General features: G+C 58.2%; 2 protein-coding genes across 6 annotated transcripts; one reads left to right on the plus strand and one right to left on the minus strand.

Annotated features, from left to right (window-relative positions):
• Positions 1 to 412: 412 nt before the first annotated feature.
• On the minus strand, positions 413 to 5586 carry TRAPPC2L (trafficking protein particle complex subunit 2L). 3 transcript variants are annotated; one of them, XM_040253708.1, is made up of 6 exons: positions 4106 to 4201; positions 3661 to 3674; positions 3292 to 3317; positions 3030 to 3172; positions 2831 to 2910; positions 413 to 2031 (listed from the first exon to the last, which is right to left on the minus strand). In XM_040253708.1, the coding sequence occupies exons 1-6, from the start codon at positions 4199 to 4201 to the stop codon at positions 1986 to 1988; spliced, it is 405 nt and encodes a 134-aa protein (XP_040109642.1). In that variant the 3' UTR covers positions 413 to 1985. The 3 variants fall into 3 exon arrangements, with proteins under 3 accessions (XP_040109642.1, XP_040109640.1, XP_040109641.1); XM_040253706.1 differs by lacking the exons at positions 3292 to 3317; positions 3661 to 3674 and adding an exon at positions 5427 to 5586 and having other exon boundaries at positions 3030 to 3117; positions 4114 to 4286; XM_040253707.1 differs by lacking the exons at positions 3292 to 3317; positions 3661 to 3674 and adding an exon at positions 5427 to 5487 and having other exon boundaries at positions 3030 to 3117; positions 4114 to 4263.
• Positions 5587 to 5602: 16 nt separating this feature from the next.
• GALNS (galactosamine (N-acetyl)-6-sulfatase) lies at positions 5603 to 21626 on the plus strand. 3 transcript variants are annotated; one of them, XM_040253697.1, is made up of 14 exons: positions 5603 to 5890; positions 9044 to 9167; positions 9736 to 9810; positions 10090 to 10192; positions 12073 to 12216; positions 12840 to 12906; positions 13041 to 13168; positions 13460 to 13599; positions 14693 to 14796; positions 15050 to 15186; positions 15684 to 15786; positions 17381 to 17502; positions 18825 to 18942; positions 19607 to 20730. In XM_040253697.1, exons 1-14 carry the CDS (start codon positions 5774 to 5776, stop codon positions 19622 to 19624), a joined length of 1500 nt encoding a protein of 499 aa, XP_040109631.1. In that variant the 5' UTR covers positions 5603 to 5773; the 3' UTR covers positions 19625 to 20730. The 3 variants fall into 3 exon arrangements, with proteins under 3 accessions (XP_040109631.1, XP_040109630.1, XP_040109632.1); XM_040253696.1 differs by lacking the exon at positions 19607 to 20730 and adding an exon at positions 20737 to 21626 and having other exon boundaries at positions 5608 to 5890; XM_040253698.1 differs by lacking the exons at positions 5603 to 5890; positions 10090 to 10192; positions 19607 to 20730 and adding an exon at positions 20737 to 21626 and having other exon boundaries at positions 9159 to 9167.
• Positions 21627 to 21789: the final 163 nt, after the last annotated feature.

Raw genomic sequence — 21789 nt, forward strand, 5'->3', positions numbered from 1 at the left:
ATTACCTTCTCCACTTCCTTAGAGGAAGCCAAGACACACAGCATCCTCTTGGTCCATCTGGCCTGGCACAGAAGGGAGAAGGAATGCTGATGGGGAGGGAAGACCAACTTCAACAGAAACCACTGGTGCAACAGCCAAGGGCTGAGTAGGGGCTGCATCTGACAGGGCTCAGCCCTGGAGGGAGGATGGGCCTGGGGTGGCAGGGGACGAACAGGCAGGTGGGCTTCGTTGAGGCCAGCCTCATGGTACAGAGGAAAAAAAGTTCAGGTGAAAGTGCTGAGAGTTCTGTTGGCAAAGGCAAGCAGAATACTTATTTTCTCAGGCTGAAAATGGAAATGCATGTGAAAACCCTTAAATGTAAAGCAATTTATGGGTTGGTCTGGCTCCACCCAAAGAAAAACCCGAATAGCAGTAGCTTCAACAAGATAGGGGTTTTATTTTTTAATTAAAAAAAAAATGCTGAACATCCAGGACTGGTATGTCAGCAAAGACCCAGACATTGCCTAGTTTTCTGCTCCCCATGCTTAGAGGATGAATCTTGTCTGCATGCTCTCAAGATAGTTTTTTAAGCTTCAGCTATCACATCCAAGTTCCAGGACAGAAGGGAAAAAGTGAAGGTACTGCCAGCTAAATCCCTCTTTTAAGTATCTTTCCTGCAAGTGCCTCCCAACACCATCCACTTACACACAATGACCTACCCATGTGAAGACAGGAAGTATATTTTGTCTGACCAATTGTCCCGAATAACACTGGGGACCTATTAGTAAAGAAACAAGACAGAATGGATGTCGGCTTAGCAAACTGCAATCCCTGCTTCGGTCATTTTCTCAGGCAGGAGAGATTACTAGTAACAGCTCAACCAGAGACCTGAGGATGGACTGGGGAGAAAGCCCACGTGAAGATGGCTGCATCAGCCCCATACCTGTTGATCACACTTCTCAGCCCTCGTCTAGGTCCTATGATTCCACGTGTGTGTGTGTGTGTGCGCGCGTGCGTGCCTGCGTGGAGGGTGGTGGTGGTGGGGAACTCTTTCACACACACTCTGAGCTGGTTTTTTTTTTATTTCTGTAATTATAAAAAAATCTCATCTGTGCTAGTAAACCCAAAGAAAAGCGGAGCAGAATGCACCCCAGATCTAGCCCTGGGCTGCCAACACTTACAGATCACAGCTTCCCCACTCCCAATGAGTCTAAACCACCTTTCTCCTGGCCAAAGACCCCCTCCAGAGTGACTGAGAGGGCAGAAGGGTACTCTCAGAGTTTGCTCATTTGATGCCCACCAGCAGTTGATGAGATGCTAGCTACACAGTCTCTGGAAGGCAGCCTTCCAGGGTGGAGCAAAACCAGAAAGGGGAAGCCCCACCCCCAGGGGAAGGTGTGTAGGCCATCCCACATGCCCCTCTAATTGGGCTCTGGGCACAGGAGGCTGACCCCTCCAGACAAGCCCACCTTCTCAGTCACTGGGGGGTGCAGCCAGGGCATTGATGCAGCAGGGTGGCCGGTCTACAGGTCTTCTGCCCCTCCCTTCACAGCCTCTTCAGGGATCCAAGCTCCAGGAGCTCTTGCCACCAGGCTTTCCCTGCCCCTTCGTGCCTGGTGGGGACAAGAGTTCCTGTTCCATCTGGTCCCTGATCAGCTCTGTCCCCTGTAAAGTCCCACGTAAACTCTTTTTTGGGGGTGTAGTACATAAATTGCAGGATCTTAGTTCCCCTACCAGGGATCAAGCCTGGGCTCCCTGCAGTGGAAGCTCAGAGTCCTAATCCCTGGACAGCTAGGAGAGTCTCTAAACTCTCTTTAATTCAAGCCTCCGCTGTGTCAGAAGGAAAAACCCAAAGCTGATCTCACAAGGCCTTTAGTCAACATGCCCTGAGCATGAGGCCCCACCCCCAGCAACTCCCCAGGAGAGGCAAGTGAGATGAACAGACATCTGGACAACGCGGTTATGTACAGAACCCTTCCTTCCAGCCAGGGGCTGCAGAGCTCTGCTCAGCAGACCTGGATCATCATGGATGTCACCATGCCATCGAAGGCCCTGCAGAGAAAAATGGACCAATCAAAAAGGCAGACCTACACCCACCTTCCATCCCCGGCTGGCAGAGACATCAGTCTCCCAGGTCTGGGTAAGTAAAGCTGGCTGAGGCCCGCGTGTGCATCTTCCCATACTGGGTGGTGAGAATCTGAGTCTCCTGCCTCACTCCTGTGCGACTTTCTACAGAGCTGCCCTGGCTGGGTCTCCAGTCAGGGGTGGGACCCCGGATGACCCAAGACACAGTGTCACCACTGAGAGGAGGTGCCACAGGAAAGGTCTGGCTGGAGTCACTTGTTGGGAATGCAAGGAATTCCCAGGAGCAGTTCTTGAGCACATACGCAAGAATGCTTCTTTGGGAAACATCTTTTTTGACATTCCAGTGTTTTGTCTGTATCTAACTGAAGGCTATTTGGAAGATATCTGTAATCTAATTTTCTAATCATCCAAGTTCAATCTCAAAGACAAAATCAGCACTGGCAAGAGAACGTTTTCTGCCGGAAGGCTCCTGTCCATATGCCTGGGCCCTCACTGGGATCTGGGGAGGCGCCCCAGTACCTGCTGGGCGCACCTGGAAGACCAGATGGACAAGCTCTGCCCCTGCCCTGCTCCCCAACTCCCCTTCTGTTTCACGTGTTGGAGATCCTTGTAAGCATTTGTTTGGAAAAACAGGGTTCTGCCATTTCAGAACAGCTGCCTTAGAGGCACAGTGCCTGTTGCCTAGAAGACCTTCCCTCTCTCCGTCCCTCTCAGAACTGCTGCCTCTCAGCAGGGCAGGGGTTACCAGAAAAGATGCCACGCCCACCTGGACTGAATGCGGTCCCCCGGGTTATAGAAGGGGTTGCACATCACGTCTGTGTAAGAGTTGTGCAGCTTCCGGAACATCTGAAACAAGAAGCAACAACATGTTTACTTCACGTGGACACACAGCTGCTGCCATGCTAGGGGCTTCTCAGCATTTCGAAAGAAACAAGGAAAATCAAGTCACTGGTCCCCACACTCACACTGCGGATCTCGTTGTCTCTGAGCGCCGTGTTGGAGGAATCCACCACCATGACAAACTTCACCTTGGAGTTGGTCACGTAGCCGTATCTGCACAGCTGGTTAGGGAATTCGCTCTTAACACAGGGACTCATCACTGCAGGGTCTGTCAGCATAGGGCCATCTGCACATGTCCCCCAGCTCCTCAGCTGCTCTGGAGGAGCATGACAATGCATCACAGCACCAGCCCTGGGCTGGGCCTGTCTTGCAGTGCCAGGAGGACACAGGGCCACGTCCGGTGTGACCGGACACTTCCTTATACAGCTTCTGGTGTTTGCTGGAGGAGCAGAGGGCAGGCAACTAAGGCCTGTCACAACTCAAGTCCTGGGGCGGCCTGCCCAAACCCTGGGGCACCTCGCCCTCTCTCTGCATCAGTTCCCGGCCCCAGAGAGTTAACTGCAAAACCAGAGGTTGCACAAACGAGGTACAGTCAGCCTAAGGTACCCACATCTCGAAAGGTCACTTTGTCTTGTGGACCAGTGGCTCCCAGGCAGTGACACTGGGCAAGCTCATTACTATTAAATACTTGTTGGAATGTCTTTGAACTCCATGCGTTTTGGAGTAATTTGTCCTGAGGACTGGTCAAGATCTTACAGTGACAGGTGGGGCTGAGCCTGAAAAAGAGATTAGTGAACAATGACCCCTGGCTCAGGATGACACCTTTTCAGGAGCCTGAAAAGGAGATTAGTAAACGATGACCCCTGGCCACCCCTGGTGGCCCCGCTGGGACGGCACAGGAAGGCGTCCTTGCAGGCATAATGCTAGAGAGTCCCCAGTCCCTCCAGAAACTCCAGGGACAAGTGAGGACTGTCACAATTCTCCAGGCAACTCAAGCCTGGCTGTTCCCACATCATCCTCCTAACTGAAGGAAAAAGGGTATGAGGTCCTAATTGGTCTCAAGCTGCTCTAATTCCCCACTGGTCAAAAGCCCACATCTTTTTTCCTTTCCAAGTGATGTTATGCTTTTCAAGGGGACCTGATGCTACAGTGCACCCTGAGACTGCAGGAAATCCTCAGACTTGAAGTTGCTGACAGACACAAGGATACACCTTGTAGTCTTCTGTAGGATAGAGCAGGCCCAGGTAGAGCTCCCTCTGGTCCACCAGGGCCTTCCCCATGGCAGAGATCTTCTCATCCACCACATCCAGGGATGTGTGCACCATGTAGTGGAACTTGAGCTCATTCTCCGTGGGGACGCTGCGGATGTAAAGAGGATAATTCTGCAAGAAAAGGTGATGGTGGCTGAAGTGACAAGGATCCACCCTGGGTGCACTGGCCCAGAAAACAAGGCCCCACCCTAGCTGGTGCCTTTCTCCTGACTCCATGATCCCATGATGCTGGCTGTTTCCCAACATGCCAACTCCTGCAATCGTCACCTGGGCAGAGGCATTGGCAGACTCATTCTAGACCCTTCAAGAGTCAGCTCAGACCTCCATCTCTGCAGAGCCATTTTGGAGTAACCTAACCCTGGGGTTTAAACAGCATCTTTCCAGGCTGCCACAGGCCTGGTGCTGCACAAATACAGTGTACACAACACTGCCCCTACCCTGACTGATACGGATGACATCGGGTGAAGGAGACAGTCCACAAACCCACCAACAAATAATGCAACAGGTGCTAACACAGACCCCAACATAACAAGAGCTTCACGGGAGAACTGCCTCAGAAGCCTTAACAAAAGGTTGTGAAGTTACCAAGGTTCCCTGCAGTTGGGGCGGGTGGATGGCCACGCAGCTCAATCATAGGATTTAGAAAGAGCTTCCTAGAGAAAGTGAAAGCTGTGGTGGCCAGTGGAGGGAATGGGAGTGGAGGAGAGGGAGGGAGGGGTCCCAGGTGCAAAGGCCCAGTGAGAGAGCACAGCCTGACAGGGGATCGGCAAGTAATTCCGTCGGTTGGAGTGGAGGATGTCACTGGTATGGGAGGAAGGTTATTCAGACGTGATCCTAATGAGAAGCCACTGTTGAGATTTTAGGCAGGGGTGTGTCACGGTACATTTGTGGCTGCCGAGCGGAGAAAAGCGTCAGTCGTCTGAGGTGGAGGGTGAGCGATGGCCCGGCCGGTGGAAGCGCACGGCGGAGCACGACGGACCGAAGTGGACGGCTAGACTCCGGAGCAGGACACCACAGAGCCCGCCGACGATGGCTGGGCGGAGCGGGGGCCGGGACGGAAGAGGAGGACCCGGTCTGTGACGCTCCGGCAGCGGCAGGTGTAGGTCTGCGCAGCGACTACCCCGGGCCCGCCCGGCCACCTAGGCTCGGCAAAGTCCCGGAGCCCACCCTCTGGAGTCCCCGAGGCAGGGAAGGAGAGAAGGCGGAGAAAGAGGGTGACGCTGGAGCGGGCCTTGCAGCCCGCCTACGCACCTCCTTGGCGATCACCGCTACGCACACCGCCATCTTGGAAGCCTGACCGGCCGCATCACATGACGACGACGCCGGTCACGAGGCCAGCCAGGCCCCGCCCCGCTCGCAATTATTTCGGCCGGCCGTGACCCCGCCTTTCCTGTCACTCAGCCGACCTTGCCCCGCCCCTTCTGGTGTTCGGTCGGCCTTACCCCGCCCTACCCCTCCTCTCTAGCGTTGAGCCTTGACTCCGCCCCTCCTGTCACTCAGACATCGTGGCCTCATCCCATCGCCAGGCCGGAAGGACGCTAGTTTAGCCGGTCAGGTTTCTGCAGCTTCCCGGTTCAGTGGCACTTGGCCTGTTTGTCATGGCGGCGGTTGCTGGGGCGACCAGGTGGTGGCTGCTTCTGGTGCTAAGCGCCGCGGAGCTGGGGGTCGCGCCCGCCCCTCAGCCCCCAAACATCCTGCTCTTGCTCATGGACGACGTGAGTGTCCGCGCGAGCCGGACTCCGGGGAGGGCTGCTGCGCTCGGCGCGGGGTCGGGGGCAGGGGAGGGGCGGCCCGTGGTGTGCGGGTCATGCCTGGTTCTGCCGTCCGCAGCCTGGTTCTTGAGTGAAGCTGAAGTGAGGTGGTCGTTTGCGGGCCGGACCAGGAGAAGACCTTTCTGCCCCGCGGCTCCACTGCTCCATCCCTGCCCCACACCGCACAGGAAGGTCTGAGGGGCAGCCCAGACCAACTGTGATGCTGACCACGTGAGGACCAGGTCTCCAGGACCTCTGCTCACCTGTTGCCCTCCAATTCTCCGGGCGTTGGTGGCAGAAAAAGAGTGCAGAGCTGACTGAGACTCCGGCCTGCCTGCCCTGAAAGTCCCTTCTGCTGTCTTTGCCCTCCTGGACCAGAGTTGCTTGGTCTGGTTGCTCTGCCTCTGCTGGGATTTCTAACCAAAGGTCAGGTCTTTGTGGGGTGGTAAAGAACTGAACCAGAGGACTGTCCCCTGTTGAGCGTGTGTGGCCCCAGGTCACCCTGGTCACTCTGGTGAGCCCACCCTGGGGATAAACCGAGCTGTTCCCAGCTTCTTTATGACTCTGTTCCCGTCCTCCTTCCCAAGAAAGCCAGGAATGTATTTTGGATGAGTGAAATGGAGGTTCCCACACACATTTAGTGTCAGAAGAGTTGCGAGTAAAAATACCTCAAAGTTCCCCCAAAAGGCCAGCAAAGACACTCCCAGTAGTCTTTGGACTGAGGCCACGAGCCTCACATTGCTGCTGGATGCTCCTGGCTTGTTGGAATTGCAAGGTTCTGTGTGTGTAAAACACTCAGGTTTCAAATATCTACTACAAGAAAAAAACATAAAATATATCTCATGCAACAGTTTTTATTATCAAAGTAATTCTTTGGAGTGGGTAGCTTATCCCTTCTCCTGTGGATCTTCCCACCCAGGAATCAAACCAGGATCTCCTGCATTGCAGGCGGATCCTTTACCAGCTGAGCTACCAAGGAATCCCTAATTCTTTATTGCAAAAAGCCAACAACGTTCAGATAAACTAGAAAAGATCACAGAGCCACCAATATGTAGTGGCTCCTCTCAGGTGAGGTAGAATGTGTTTCAGTTTAGTCACAGCTGTTCAGACACCTTGGCTCCCGAAGGGGCCCCAAAGCTCCTGTCTTTGGGAGCCCGTCTGATGGCTGGCTAGGAAACTTTGCTTCATAACCAACACGTGGGTCTTGGAAATGCTTGCTGTGTCATGGTCAGCCTTCTCAGAGCTGAGGTTCCCAGGCAGGAAGGCTGGTTAAGTACTTAAATCATCGAGGCTGAACCAAGCTGAGCCCTTAGTCTCTCCCATTTCTGCCTCTCCTCTCCCCAAGGTGACAGTTCATTAGTGAAGACTGACGCTGCAGGCTTGTTGAGATGGTGGTTTCCTGGATTTATGGAGCTAAAAAAAAAAAAAACCTGGAAACTTCCCTGGTGGTCCAGTGGCTAAGATTCTGCACTCCCAATGCAGGGGGCCTGGGGTTCAATCTCTGGTTAGAGAACTAGATCCCACATGCCGCAACTAAGAGTTCACATGCCACAACGAAGATTGAAGATCTTGCGTGCTGCAACTAAGACCTGACACAGCCAAATCAATAGCTTGTTTTTTTTTAAAGAAATCGAATTCTGCAACAAAGATGGAAGATCCCATGTACAGCAACTAAGGCCCTGCTCAGCTAAAGCAACAAAACAAAACCTCAGCCCACACCTAGTGTTTCTCTTTGCTTGTTACTGGGGCTGCTGGGTGACAGGCCTAGCGGGTGGCTTCCTGGTCTCTCTTGGATTCCTTGAGCGGTGGAGGGGGACCGATGCTGGGCACATCTTACTCAAGGGGGCTGACCGGGAGACTGTCCATCTGGGTGCCCAGGATGGGCCCCAGGAACCGGGAACAGCAGGCCAAAAGACCCTGGTGCCCCCACCTCTCCTGTGTCATCTCCTCCTGTGACTCTGGCAGCTGAAGCCCAGAGAAGTTGGGGAGACCTCTGTCCTGGTCAGCGAATGTTAGAAAACAGACTCAGAGCAACTTGAGCATTAATGGGGAGCACAGCTCTCCAGACCAGACAGGCTTCAGCTCCCCGCAGTGCTGTGTCCTCACCCGGCCTCACCCCTACAGTCTCCAGGCCTGGGAGCACCCCCCAGCAGGTCCTCAGACCCGGCGCAGGCCCAATAGGCATCAGCTCGTGAAAGCTCTTAGAAGATGCTGAGTAGCTTTTTCCAGTGGTGCTGGCTCATCTCTGTTCTCTGTGGCTGGTGGGCAGGGTGGAGCGCGAGGGCACAGAGCACCCTCTTGCCCACCTGGACCCTAGCGCCATGTGTGTCTCTGTTCTTTACTTGTGAAACAGGACTAAGGAGGCCCCCATGACTCCTGGAAGGTGTGAGGCCGGGCTGTACAAACACTGGCTCTGCGTCCCCAGTGTCCTGAATCTCCAGGGCCTCCTCCCACATGTGTCGATGAGGACACACACATGCGCATGCGCATGATCATTCCTCATAGCCACGTGTGGCCCCTGTACTGCCCAGAAGCCCAGAACATCCCACTAAGGAAAGCAAGGCGGAGGGTAGGAGGGGAACCACAGGGCCGGGGTCTGGTTGCCTTCTGCATAGGTGCAGGCAGGCTGATAGGTCTGTGTTCCAGATACGGTTCTGTTCACAGGTTCTGAGTGGAAAGAAACTTGACGGGGGGGCCTCTGTTCACCCCGGTACTGGGTGGACAGACCACGTTCTGTCCACTGTTGATCAGTGATGGACTCGGGCGTTTTCTTAGGGCTGTTGGGAGTCCTGCTGCGGTAGACATCTGCCCCATGTCTGGGTGCCGGCCGGCTTGGTTCTCTGGGTGGCAAGCTCAGGAGGGACCGTGGGTCTTGGGGCCTCACTGGGTTGGTTTTGTGGGCCCTCACTGCTATTTTCAAATTTGAGTTTGCCCTGTGGAGTAGGACGGCCTCCTTGTCTGTGTGGAGGGCAGAGGAGTCTTGATGCTGGTGCCCCATGAGCACGTGGGCTGGCATCTGCACCGGGGAAGCGGCAAACTGTGTCCTGGCCGCACTTGGGGCACCAGGAGCGGCTCCGGCTGTGTTCTCACCCGACCTCCACATGCTCCTTCTTGCAGATGGGGTGGGGCGACCTGGGGGCATATGGAGAACCTTCCAGAGAGACCCCGAATTTGGACCGGATGGCCGCGGAGGGGATGCTCTTCCCGAACTTCTATACGGCCAACCCCCTGTGCTCCCCGTGTAAGTCAGGGCCAGCTCAGGCCACTGGGGTGTGGAGGCAGGGGGCACGCATGGAGCAGGGAGACAGCAGTGAGGTGAGGCAGGGTGGGGGGACCTGCAGACCGGGAGGTGGGATACAGGGGGCAGGGGTGTGGAGGGGCAGCTTCGACTCGGGCGTCCATAGAACCTTGGTGCTGGGGAGCTCCCAGGATCCACCCCCTGGGGGACATGGGGCCACCAGAGCTGTCAGAGGTCACCAAGGGCTTGGAGCCTGTGGGGACCTTGGCAGCAGCTGTTCATTCATGGGGCTGAGTTCAGCAGCTCGTTCAGGGGAGGCGCTGGGCTGGGGAAGTGGTTGTCTGCCAGAGGTGTGAGGGCCCTACAGGTGAGGATAATCTCTGATCTCAGGATGAGAAGTAATCCTGGGGGCGCTGGCCACGACCCACAGGCTGTCACAGGAGCTGGAGAGCATGAGGCGGGAGGCTGTGCACCCACTCGGCTCTCCAGGGGCTTCTGGGACTCAGGCACTGCAGGGCCAGCCTCAGGCTGAATGTGTGACACACGTTTCTGTTGTGTCCCTTCTGCGTAGCCAGGGCAGCTCTGCTCACTGGACGTCTGCCCATCCGCAGTGGCTTCTATACCACCAACGGGCACGCCAGGAATGGTAGGCTCCAGGGCGGGCTCCCTGACCTGGTGGGGTTTCCCATGGTCCTTGGAGGAGGGTGTGTTCCAGAGACCCCAGGGGTGGGCCCTCTCCTGAGGTCCAGACCCCCCTCAGGGGCATGTTTGCCCGTCCCACCCTGGTAACAGCCCTGACAGTGAGGTATAGCTGGAAGACCAGAAAAGTGCCCGGGCAGTGCCACCCCTACCAGGGCTCTGCCCCTAGATCCTCATGGTGCATGGCCTCCTTTGTGCGCAGCTCACGGGCTGTGTTGCTCTGCAGCCTACACTCCACAGGAGATAGTGGGGGGCATCCCGGACTCGGAGCTCCTGCTGCCAGCACTGCTGAAGGGAGCCGGCTACACCAGCAAGATCGTGGGCAAGTGGTGAGTCCCACACCCTGCCAGCCAGCTCTGTGACGAGGCTGGGGTGTTGGCTGCACAGCATCACCAAAGTAGCCCCATTGTTGCACACACATGCCAGCACGGAGGACACGTCAGGAGGCTCCGTCTTGCAGTGAAACCAGGAAGCAGGCAGGGCTGGAGGGTTGTGTGGTTGGGTCATCCGGGTGATGATTAGGTGACTGTGAGATGTCTCCTCTCCTGCTCCCCGGGGATGCCCCCATGCATGGCCCTGGAGGTTGATGCAGAGGTCAGATGTCCTCTCTTCCCTCTCCTGATTGTTGGACCTCTCAGAGACCAGGCTTCCCCTCCTACAGGAAGCCTCCTTTGCTTTTCCAGACCTGACTGTGTCTCTTTCGCTGCTGCTGTGCTTCAGATCCTCTCCCCTTCAGTCCCCTGGCATGCACCTTCTCAAGCACCTCATCTGCAACTCTTGGGGGCCCCTGCTCCACCCGGTTGTTATAGCGGCGGAGGGGGTTGTCTGCAGAAGCCAGGAGAGGAGACTCAGCAAGTCGGGGAGTCTGGAGGCTGCAGGAGCACTTCCTCACTCCTGAGACCAGGCGGAAGCCGTCCTGCTGAGTTGACGAGCTGGGAGAGGGCAGTGGCTGCAGCGTGAAGCCAAAGAGGGCACGAGGGTTGGAGAAGCCTGCGTGGCTCCAGCAGAGACGGGAAGGCCTGGGGAAACAGTGGCTGGGCCGCACCAGGGCTGTACCCACAGTGGGGAGTGCCTGTGATGACTGGTGCTCCTTACCCAGGCTGGCAGCTCCACCCTGGTCCAGCAGACTCTGTTCATGGTCAGTGACTCAGGGCTGCCCCAGCTGGAGGGGGATCCTGTCCCCACAGCTCCGGAGGCAGGCGGACTCAGGGGCAGGAAAGGGCATGGCAGGGCCTGGAGAAGCAGCCGGCATGGACCTGGGGAGGTGGACAGGCTGGGGTCAGGACAGCCCTGGCCAGGATGAAGATGGGCTCTGAGACCTGCAGACAGCGCTGACCCCACAGCTGCTCTGGGACCGGCTCTTTGAATCAACAGCTTCACACGAGCTGGACCTTCATGGGTGTTTCTGTTCCATGAAGGCCGTTTGGGCTGAAGGACTCAGGCCCAGCCCTGCCGTGTAGATGTGGCCCAAAGAGGAACCACCTCTAAAGAGAGCTCAGGGCAGAGCTGGTGCAGGTATCCCCCACCCTACCCCACACAAGGGCTGCAGAGGCCGGCAGCTGTCCCTCAGAGGCAGAGCGGGTCAGGACCCACAGTGGGGGACCAAGAGGTTTGCCTATAGGCACCCAGACTCCGCTGCTGGTCAACTCAGCTCTGGCCCTGTCCTGCCCTGGTACCCCTGCCACATCCATCCTGGCCGAGTGACCAAGCAGCATGGAGAGCTCACAGTCACCTGGGGTCGGCCTGTGCCAGCGACCCTGCAGACGTGATTCTAGGAGACCTGTCCACTTCCCAGGGTGGGGGCACCTTGCCCGGACACTGCTTTCCTAAGCCATGCCTTCTCAAGAGTCTCTCTGGCAGAAGGACCCAACGTGGGAAGGGGCCCCTGGTGGGGAGCAGGGGGTGGGTCCGAGCACGGCCTCAGGAAACAGCTGGGCCATCACCCTGCAGGCATCTCGCCGTGTTCTCTTGTTGTCCCCACTGGCTCCTGCCCAGGCATTGAGCACAATCACCAGACCTGGTCCAGGCAACCCCAGGGTGTGCTCCCCTCTCCTGTTCCTGGGTGGCCAAGGCGGGAGGGGCTGTGGTCCCCGGGCACCAGACTCAGTGAGCCCTGGGCTGGCAGGACCTTGTCTCCTGAGCCTTTCTCCAAAGGTGAGGGTGGTTGCTCTGCGGAGCTCCCTGAAGTGCCCTGGGTTCCTATCTCCAGGCACCTGGGCCACCGACCTCAGTTCCACCCCCTGAAGCATGGATTTGACGAGTGGTTTGGATCCCCCAACTGTCATTTTGGACCTTACGACAACAAGGCGAGGCCCAACATTCCCGTGTACCGGGATCAGGAGATGGTCGGCAGGTATCGAGTCCTGGGCTCCACTCCACCAGCTCCTCCACACGCCCAGACTTGTTCTGTGAGCCATGACTGATAAGCGCCCCACCTCAGGGGGCTCCTAATAGTCTCAGGAAATACGCTGAGAGCCCCAGACGCTTTACTCGGCTTCGAGGGTTCAGGCCCGACCGCTGAAGTGGCCAGAGGGCTGTGTTCCAAATGGCCAGCCTCATTCCAAGTCACTGTCCAGGGCCCATCAGCTGCAGGACCACCTGTTGTGACCATCGGGGGGGCAGGAGGGGGGGTGGCTGCGGGGCGGGGTTTGGGTTAACTTCCCTTTCTTTGTTCCTTTTTATTTTTTATATTTTGCTGGAGCTCATTACACGTCAGTGCACCACAGAGCTGGGCAGCTCACCCAGCACCGCCCCCCTGCACCACAGAGAGGCCCTGCATCCTCCACAGCCCCAGGGACCCACCCCTTCCTCTCCCAGTCCTGTCTGTCTGCCGGGCAGGGGGCACAGCCTCAGCCCCACCCCCATCTGGTCCCCCAGGACCTGGGACCTTCCAGGCTCTGACTTCCTCCAGGAGATCAGGGAGGGGGCTTCCCTGCACTGAAGGCTGATCTTTGTCTGGGTCTGTACTGTTTTCAGGTTTTATGAAGAATTTCCGATTAACCTGAAGACCGGAGAAGCCAACCTCACCCAGATCTATCTGCAGGTGATGGCTGCCAGTGCTGCGCAGGCTGTGGGCCCAGGAGGGGGTGGTCTTGGGCAGGACGACAGGGCTGGGTGGGCTCTGGGCTAGGGAGTGGGGTGGTCTTGGATGGGGATGACCATCGTCCTTCTCCTCAGGAGGCGCTGGAGTTCATTCAGAGGCAGCAGGCAGCCCACCGCCCCTTCTTTCTCTACTGGGCTGTTGACGCTACACATGCGCCCGTTTACGCCTCCAAGCCTTTCCTGGGCACCAGCCAGCGAGGGAGGTGAGCCCTTGGCCTCAGAGACCTAGAGCCCCAGGGTGGGAGCGGCGGGGCGGGGGCGGTCAGCCGTGTCTGATCACCTGCAGGGCAGAGTCACTGTCACAAGTGACCATCAGCTGTGGATGGTGAAGCATCTGTGCCTCTTCCAGGGGGTGGACGGAGGGCTCGGCACTACCCCAATTCCACCTGAGACTGACCCGCGTGCCCCTTCCCCTCCATCCCTGAGGTTAGGCTCCGACCACCCTTGGGTCCTGACGCCGCTGGCCCCCACTGACCGCCCTGTCCTTCCCACAGGTACGGGGACGCCATCCGTGAGCTGGACGACAGCGTCGGGAGGATCCTGCGTCTCCTCCGGGACCTGGGCATCGCAGAGAACACCTTTGTTTTCTTCACGTCTGACAATGGTGCCGCTCTCATTTCTGCGCCCAGACAAGGCAGGTGCCCCAGCACACAGGGTCCACTTGGGGACCCTCAGCTCCTGGCCCACTGCAGGCCTGCTTGGACCCCTGGCCTCCAGGCCGCTCAGGTCTGAGGCTTTTCCACATCATGGAGGGAGGTTGTTAAACCTGGCTTTTCATGGTCCTATAAGGATTTGTGTGAAACCTGTGGCAATGTGTCTCTCTGTCTGTCTTCAAAAAAAAAAACACTGGGGGGCCAGGAGGGCCTGAGTCATTCAACTCTGTAAGGAAGGCCCCAGACAGCAGGAAATCCTCCGAGCCTGGGCCTGCATGGGGAGGCCATGGGAGACCCTGCAGCTGTGAGTCCTGGCAGAGAGGTGCCTGGGGATGTTCAGGGATTGCACCAGAGCAACTGGCCGAGAAGGAGCTGCAGGGGGAGAACAATACCGTGACGACCCATGTATGCACCCGCAGCTGGAGAAACATGAGGAACAGCCCTCGTCAGCCACTGGCCAGTGACCCTTGCTGGCCCTGTGCCAACCAGCAAGGTGGGCTTTGGGCTGCAGGGAAGGGATGAGCCACGGGGTCGCTATTGGAGAACGTTGCACTGCTGCATTCATCTCCCGTCCCCCGGGTCCCCAGGGGGCAGGAACCTCCCTCTGTCACGGGCACTGTTAGCCAGGGCCAGGCTGACTGCCCTCTGCCCAGAGATTCAAGGACTGCCTGCTCAGAGTGGGGCATGTCAGAAACACGGGGTCTGCACCCCTAGGGCCCAGCGCACAGGAGCTGCTTGTGCACACTGGCGTTTAAGGATCCAGCACCTGCCAGGCTTGGGGTTCTAACTATCTCACATTTCACTTCTCACCAACGGTCTACATGCTCTGTGCGTCTGTGGTTGCTGTCCACAGGTTGCTTACAACCACAGCTCTAGGTCACAGCCATCTCCAGGCATTCCGACCTTGAACTTGAGGCCTGAACCCCAGGGTTGGTCCTTTGTCTCCAAGGTGGTCTTGGTGCTTCAGCACCTCTGAAGGGCCTGGCAGGGAGCCAGGCGGACAGTCATGTCCCAAGGTTGAGTGCCCAGCAGGGTGTGTGTAGCCCTGCAGACTCATGCACTCAGTCTCCCCAGGTGGCAGCAACGGGCCCTTTCTGTGCGGAAAGCAGACCACGTTTGAAGGTGGGATGCGGGAGCCTGCAATCGCCTGGTGGCCCGGACACATCCCTGCCGGCCAGGTGAGTCAGAGCGGGCCTCGTGCCAGGCCTGTGGTCATCCTGGGGCAAGAAGGCTCTGTCTCCTCCAGGCCTTCTCCCTGTGCTCACCAGGACACACGTATGTGTCTTCGGTCAGGGACTGCCTCTGTTTTCCATGTGTGGACATGCTGCAGGATGTAACTGCATGTGTGTGTGTGTGTGTGTGTATGCGTGCGCGTGTATGTGTGCATCTCATTGTGTGCATCTGGGCAGCACAGCACCGCGTGCTTTGCAGGTGAGCCACCAGCTAGGCAGCATCATGGACCTCTTCACCACCAGCCTGTCCCTCGCAGGCCTGGAGCCACCCAGGGACAGGGCCATCGACGGCCTGGACCTCCTCCCCGCCATGCTGCAGGGCCGCCTGACAGATAGGTAGGTGTCCTTGCCCAGAGGGAGGTGAGATCCAGGAGACTTGGGCGTGAGACGCGTGGTGGGGCCGAGAGGCCTTGCTCCTTCCCGCGGTGTCCCTCACCACCCTCTGCTCATGTCCAGCTCCTCCCGGGCGCTGTCCAGTCATTTTATCCAGCTCAAGACCAGCTACTGTTGTGCTCAAACAAAATCAGTTCTCCTGGCTGCTGTGAACAAATGCAGTTTCTAAAGTGTGAAAAGCATAGCTGGAGCAGGTTTACAGCCGGGAGCGGACAGCTTACTCCCTTTTTTCTGTCTTAAAACCTGCCACGAGAGATTGTTACTGCAGGGTCAGGGGTTAGGGGATGCTGGCCGCCACGGTCCTCCCTGCCAGGCACCTGCCAAGCCCAGGCACCACCCCCTCACTCTGCTGCCAGCCTCCCCAGAACCAAGGATCATGGGCCTGCCGGGGGACCTCCCCCCAGGGAGCATTTCTCCTGACCCTGCCGGTCCCCCGACAGGCCGATATTCTATTACCGCGGCAACACGCTGATGGCAGTGACGCTTGGCCTGTACAAGGCCCACTTCTGGACCTGGACTAATTCCTGGGAGGAATTCAAACAGGTGAGAGGTCTCGGCCCCATGGAGCCATCTTGGGGAGGGCTCCGTGCCCCTGGCCTAGTGTCCTAGGAGCCACCTGAGGTGTCCTAGGAGCCACCTGAGGGTGTCCTGGGTCAGGTACTGGGTGCTGGACTGAGGGAGGAGAAGGGCTGTGCCATGCCTGTCCACCAAGTCCGTGACCTCCCCTTGTAGGGCGTCTGATGCCCAGGGGTTGAGGCAGGAGGGAGGGTCTGTGTGTGCATGCGACCTTCTGCATTTATGGACTAAACCCACAAGGTCAGCTCAAGGGCACAGCTCTGCTCTCTCCCTCCCTCCCTCCTTCCACTCTGCCCTCCAGAAGCCAGCGCTGTGCTGGGCAGGCCTCCCCACACCCATCTCTGCCTGGCTGGGCTGCAGTGGTGGCGCTCAGCTGCAATGCCCCTGGGGCAAGGCCTCCCTCCTGTGAGCAGTCATAAGAGAAAAATCCAGTGCTAATTAGTGGGCTCTTAATTAAATAGCTTATTTGATTTGCATCCAAATTATAATTTGTGTCTTCTGTCTAGACTAGGATTCTTCTCCATTAACTGCTCAGCTTTTTTATGTTGAAAGTGGTTGTTTCTCCCACCATTAAATCCATTTTTGTTCTCCAGCTGGTCTGCTCCCAGAAGGTCAGAGGGTCACCCACTTGGGACCCACCTGGGTGTCCATTCTTGCAGCCTTCAGCAGCTTAGACGGACTCTGGGGTCTATAGCTTGGTGCAGACAATGGAATTTCCCAGGCTCCTCAGCTCCTGCTTTACTGAACAGCAGAATACTTGCTGACTGGCTGGCCAGGGTATTGGGAGGATTGCCTGTCAGAAGGATCAGGGAGCACCACTGTGTCCCCAGCCCTGGTCAGGATTAACATGCCTAGTCAGGGTTCCACTCCAGATCCTGTAAACGATGTCCATTGGTGGCTGGAGACCTCTGTCCCCGGGGCTTATGGGGCCCCGGGGTCCCATTCCTTCCGAAGGGTTGCCCTGGCCTCACGTGACTCACCCAGGATAGCAGCAGGTGGTTCCCTGAACTAAGTCAGGGAGCCCCGGGGTGCATCTTCCAGCCTGGGGGACTCACTGGCACAGGAACCCTATCTCACACGAGCATCAAAGGCTGAACCCAGGGGCAGAGCCCACCCAGAGGGAGTGGAGCAGGGCTGGACCCTAAGCCTGGTGGAGCAGATGCTCCAACTTCTGTTAAAGGCGGGCATCGGGATCACCTGTGTTTCCTCTGGCTTCAGGTCCATAGTCCCTCCTCCTTAGCCGGCCAAGGGGTCTTGGACGAATGCTGGCCGCCATGTACCTCATCACTACAAGGCTCATAGGGTGGACGTGAGAAACTTTGCTCTAGAAATTAGAATGTGGACTAAAGTATTTTAAAGAGACTCACCGCTCCCCACAGAAAAGTACTGAAACCCTAGGGGACGGTGCTCGGGGCAGGTGGTGCAGCTCTGGGCTGGTGTGGGAAGGCTCCGTTTGCGGTTCCTGCTGGGTTCGCCGGCTACTGCCGTCCTGTAACCTGCTCCGCCTCAAAGAGCCCTGTGGACCGAGCACTCACCTGCACACCCCCACGTCTCATTTCAGGGCATTGATTTCTGTCCTGGGCAGAATGTCTCAGGAGTCACCACCCACTCGCAGGAGGAGCACACGAAGCTGCCCCTCATCTTCCACCTGGGCCGAGACCCTGGAGAGAGGTTCCCCCTCAGGTGAGCCAGGGGCTTGTGGGGGCCCAGGACGCTTGCACAGGTGGGATACTGAGGCTGGAGGTTAAAACCAGGCTGAGGCAGCCTGGGAGTCAGTGTGGAGCTGAGACCTGGCAAGAGCAGACCGCAGGCCCTGTGCCTACGGGGGCCCGGCAGCCTAACTGCCCCCTGGGGCCACCCAGAGGTCAAGGCCAGTGAGTCACTGGCCCTGCTCTCTTGCACCCCTTAGTTTTCCATCTACTGGGCTTTCCCCTGAGTCACATCCCAGTACCTGCTTCTTGCTCCCAATGTTTGTTCCAGCCAGGCCATGGCAGGGGTGGGGCACATGATCCCACCCCCGGCAGCCCCCAGGCCTTTAGCCTGCCTCATAGATGGGTAGTGTGGGCCTCCAGGTCTCGAGGTTGGGTATAAGGAGCCAACATTGGTATAAGGGCTCAACATTGTCTGAGCCCCGCCCTGGATGGCAGATGTGTGTGTGTGTGTGTGTGTGAGAGAGATGGAGATACGTGACTTCCAATACAAGTGCCTATTAGACGGTGGCAGCAGCAGTGAGCCCTGCCTCTCGCTGGCTGTGAGCTGGCCAGATGGTGTTCCCTGAAATTCGAGGTCCCAAGGAACATACCTGCCACTGTGCCCCCAGGAGACCCCACCATCACCATCAGGGTTACTGGCCCAAGAAGAGGGCCCAGCGTGGATACCAGGCTCCCCCAGTGGGGAGACCACATGACTTGCATGGGGTGACTTGGGGGACAGAGCTCTAGGCAAGAAGCCCTTGGAGCTGCCAGCTGGCTAGGAAGTGTGCAGGGCTGAGCACAAGGTCTCCCAGGCATCTCCCCTGATGCCATCACACAGGATCCTGGGGAGACTAGCTGGTGGGATGAGTGTAGACAACAGAGCAGGACGCTGAGGGCCCAGGAGCCATGTGGGCTCGGTCCAGTCTGCCAGTACCAGTCGCTCCAAGAAAAAGGAACCCTGGGCTCGAGGATTAAAAGGGACCCCGAGAGAGGAAAGAGCCCCCCATTTCTGGGCAGCAGTCCAGGGCTTCCAGCTGAGGAGCAGGTTGAAGAGTCATGGCCACTGTCCTGGGACCCTGGCTCTGCCTGAACCCTCATTTGCTGGACGGTTCCCTGGGTGCCCACCTCAGGGCGGGCAGGCAGGACAAGAGGGGTCCACAGCCCCAGCCTGTCTTCCTGGCAGGTTGCCGGATGGTGGCACCTGGAGCAGGGCTGTCCCCTCGGTCTCCCCACACCTTGGTCTATCTGGGTGGGCTGTTGGGCTCGCTCTGCCCTTTCCCCACCTTGTGACCTGGTGCCGCCTGCCTACAGCATTGCCAGCATCGAGTACCTAGACGCCCTTCGCAGAATCACCCCGGTCGTCCAGCAGCACCAGGAGGCCTTGGTCCCCGGACAGCCCCAGCTCAATGTGTGCAACCAGGCAGTCATGGTGAGTGGTCTGTACATGGACTGTGGGGGCAGCCTAAGGCCGTGTGCGTGCTGAGCTGTCTGCCTCAGACACGAGCCCTGCTACCCTCCTGCCGCTCTGGCCGCAACCTCACAGGAGCAGTAGGGGGTCTCTTGGCCTCTCTGCAGGAGCAAGATGAGCCAAACCTGTGTGGGATGTGGGTGTGGACCGGCTGGGTGGATGGCCTGGGGTGCGGCCAGCCCGTGAGCCCTGCTCCTTGCCCACCCCCACCAAACCCTGCTGGAGTTGTGAGGATGGATGTGCAGCCGGAGCTGCTGCCTTGAGCTGGGTGGAGGAGGGGGGGCGAGAACTAAAGGACATTGAATGTATTCCCTGGGGGTGAGGAGGGGTGAGGAGTGCCAGGGGGCAGGCTGGCTTTGGGGGTGGCCTCGTCACTGTGGTCCACATCCAGGGCTCACAGGGAAAGATTCGGGGCAGAGGCCAGCAGGGCCTCCCCATCCCTTGGAAGGACACCAGGCTGGCATTCTGGCCCCTGGACTCAGCAATGGAGCAGAAGGGCCCCGTCTCAGGACCACCGAGGTCCCTCGGGTCCCAGTGGCTGAGAGACCTCCACCCGGGAAAGAGCCCCCGGTCCCCCCTCCAAGCCCGTCCTGTCATCTTGGACACGGTGCTGTCCCCACCCCAGCACACCGTCTCCAGGTAACCGCAGTCACCATGGGGCTCAGAGACCAAGGGTTCTTGGTGACAGTATGGGAGATGGGGAGGGGCCAACCTGACGGTCGCTGCCGCCACCTCCTGGGTGTGGCCGGAATTGCCACGGCTCCCAAGTGAGTGAACAGTGGGGGTTGGGCTCAGACTCTGAAGCGAGCACTGCCACCAGAGGTTCAGCGGCCTACACACATGTGGGCACCTGTATGTGCTCGCCAGTGTGCAAAGCACTCCCCAGCCTCCACGCTCTGCTCCACCCAGCTGCTCTGGACCAGCGGGTAGACTCTGGATCGTGTCTTCGCTCTCAGGACAAGAGCAGCTCGCAGCCCGTCTCCCTGGGGCCTCATCAGACACCCTCCCTGACCCTTAGGTGCACAGGCTGGGCCCAGAATCTGCTTTTGTGTACACCCGACCCCTTTCTCTGCCCTGCCTCAAAGGTTGAGAACTGCTCCCTTTCCTAAACCTGGCTCTGCCAGGTGGCCGTGCATCCAGAGGGCTACCTGATGGTGTTCAGGGCAGGGGAGACTTGAGCCACGGTTCTCACAGGCACTGATGCTCCAATTCAGACTCAGGGTCTGAGGGGGGCGAGAGTGGGTGGAGTGACTCTGGGGAGGGCACACTTCCTGTGTCGGGGGACCCGACAAAGCCACGAAGGCTCCCTCTCAGGGATGTGAGTGTCCTGTTGCCAGGAAATCATGGCCACACAAAGCAAGTCTGCGCACGAAGGTGCAGCCAGGCAAGCCTTCAGAGGTACCAAGGCCACCACCTACATAGCTTATGGGGCGGGAGGAGTCTGTCCCACCCCCGCCACCACCACCCGGGAGCCTGCAGAGGCCATGGTGCTGGGCAGTTAGCAGACTGTCCCCTTCAGTGATAAACAGGCCCTGTTAATACCAGGTTGCCGCAGGGCAGTGTCTCCTGTGTCAGCCTTGGGTGCAGAGCTGCTTCCAGGCCAGGTGGAGATGAGACAGGTGGTTCCACACTGTGGCGTCCATCTGTTGGGGTGGGGCAGGTCACAGGCCTGGGCAGGGCATGAGTCTGGACAGTACCGAGTCTGGAAGTGCTTGGAGTAACTGCATGTCCTCTTTCTGAATTTTCATTACCTAGAACTGGGCGCCCCCAGGCTGTGAAAAGTTAGGGAAGTGCCTGACACCCCCGGAGTCTGTCCCGGAGAAGTGCTCCTGGCCCCACTAGCGACAGCCTGGGTTCAGGCCAGGCCCAAGCCCCGAGCTAGGAAAGCTCTGGCCTCAGGGCCCTCGGCTTGAAGAGCACCAACTTCCTCTGCCCTGCCTGCCTGCCAGACAGACGTCGCCTATAGCCAGCAGCGGGACCTGCCTGAGCCCAACCCTGGAGTCTCTCGCCAGCCGTCCTGGGCCACCTGACTGCTGCCTGGGGCCCACAGCAGCCCCTGAATGGGAGGCTACTCGCCTCTTGTTCCCACCCTGCTCCAGCTACCTCATGGCCGCCATGTCTGGGGCCTGAGCTCTGTCCCCGGACCCAGAGGCTGAGATGTATCCCCTCGAGGACTGTGGGCCTGGTGTTGAGGCTGCCTGCCCATCCTGTGTTGCCCCTTGGTGCTGTGCACAGAGCCTCCCCCATCACCTCCCCCGTGTACCCCACCCCCATGGTGCAGGGGTGTGGTATGAACACGATGGGGGCGGCCAAGGGCCTTTCTGACCCAGAGCCTCGCTAGTCCAGTGGGGAGTGCTGATGCCAGCACCTCCCTTAGACGTCTTAGACACTCTGGGGTTTGTCTGTGCCTCAGAGGTTCCCTGCCTGCCCTCCCTTTGTGGAGTCCAGGGTGGCAAAGCTTGAAGATAAGCCTGAGCCAGCCTGTGCATAGCTTCCAGGGGACCTGCCCTACGGGCCTGTGGGCTGCTCCTGTCGGGTGGTTTCCGCTCTGCAGACTGCCCTGCCAACTCTACTGTTAAGACTTGGGGAATGGTAAAGAAAACGGGTTTAGAATAAAGTAACAGGCATTTAGCTTTTTTAAAAAACAAATTCTGTTTAGGGAAGGTTGCCCCCTGGGTGCCATGGTGGGGGCTGGAATGAGCCAAATGCCTGGGCTTTCACCTCTGGCTCTCCCCTGCCTCAGCCCTGAGTCTTCTGAACTGCTTCCCTTCAGGCCCTGCTCCGAACCCCTTCTTGCTCCGGTCCTTA

Source organism: Oryx dammah, unplaced genomic scaffold, assembly GCF_014754425.2.
Source record: "Oryx dammah isolate SB20612 unplaced genomic scaffold, SCBI_Odam_1.1 HiC_scaffold_13, whole genome shotgun sequence".
Taxonomy (NCBI): Eukaryota; Metazoa; Chordata; class Mammalia; order Artiodactyla; family Bovidae; genus Oryx; species Oryx dammah.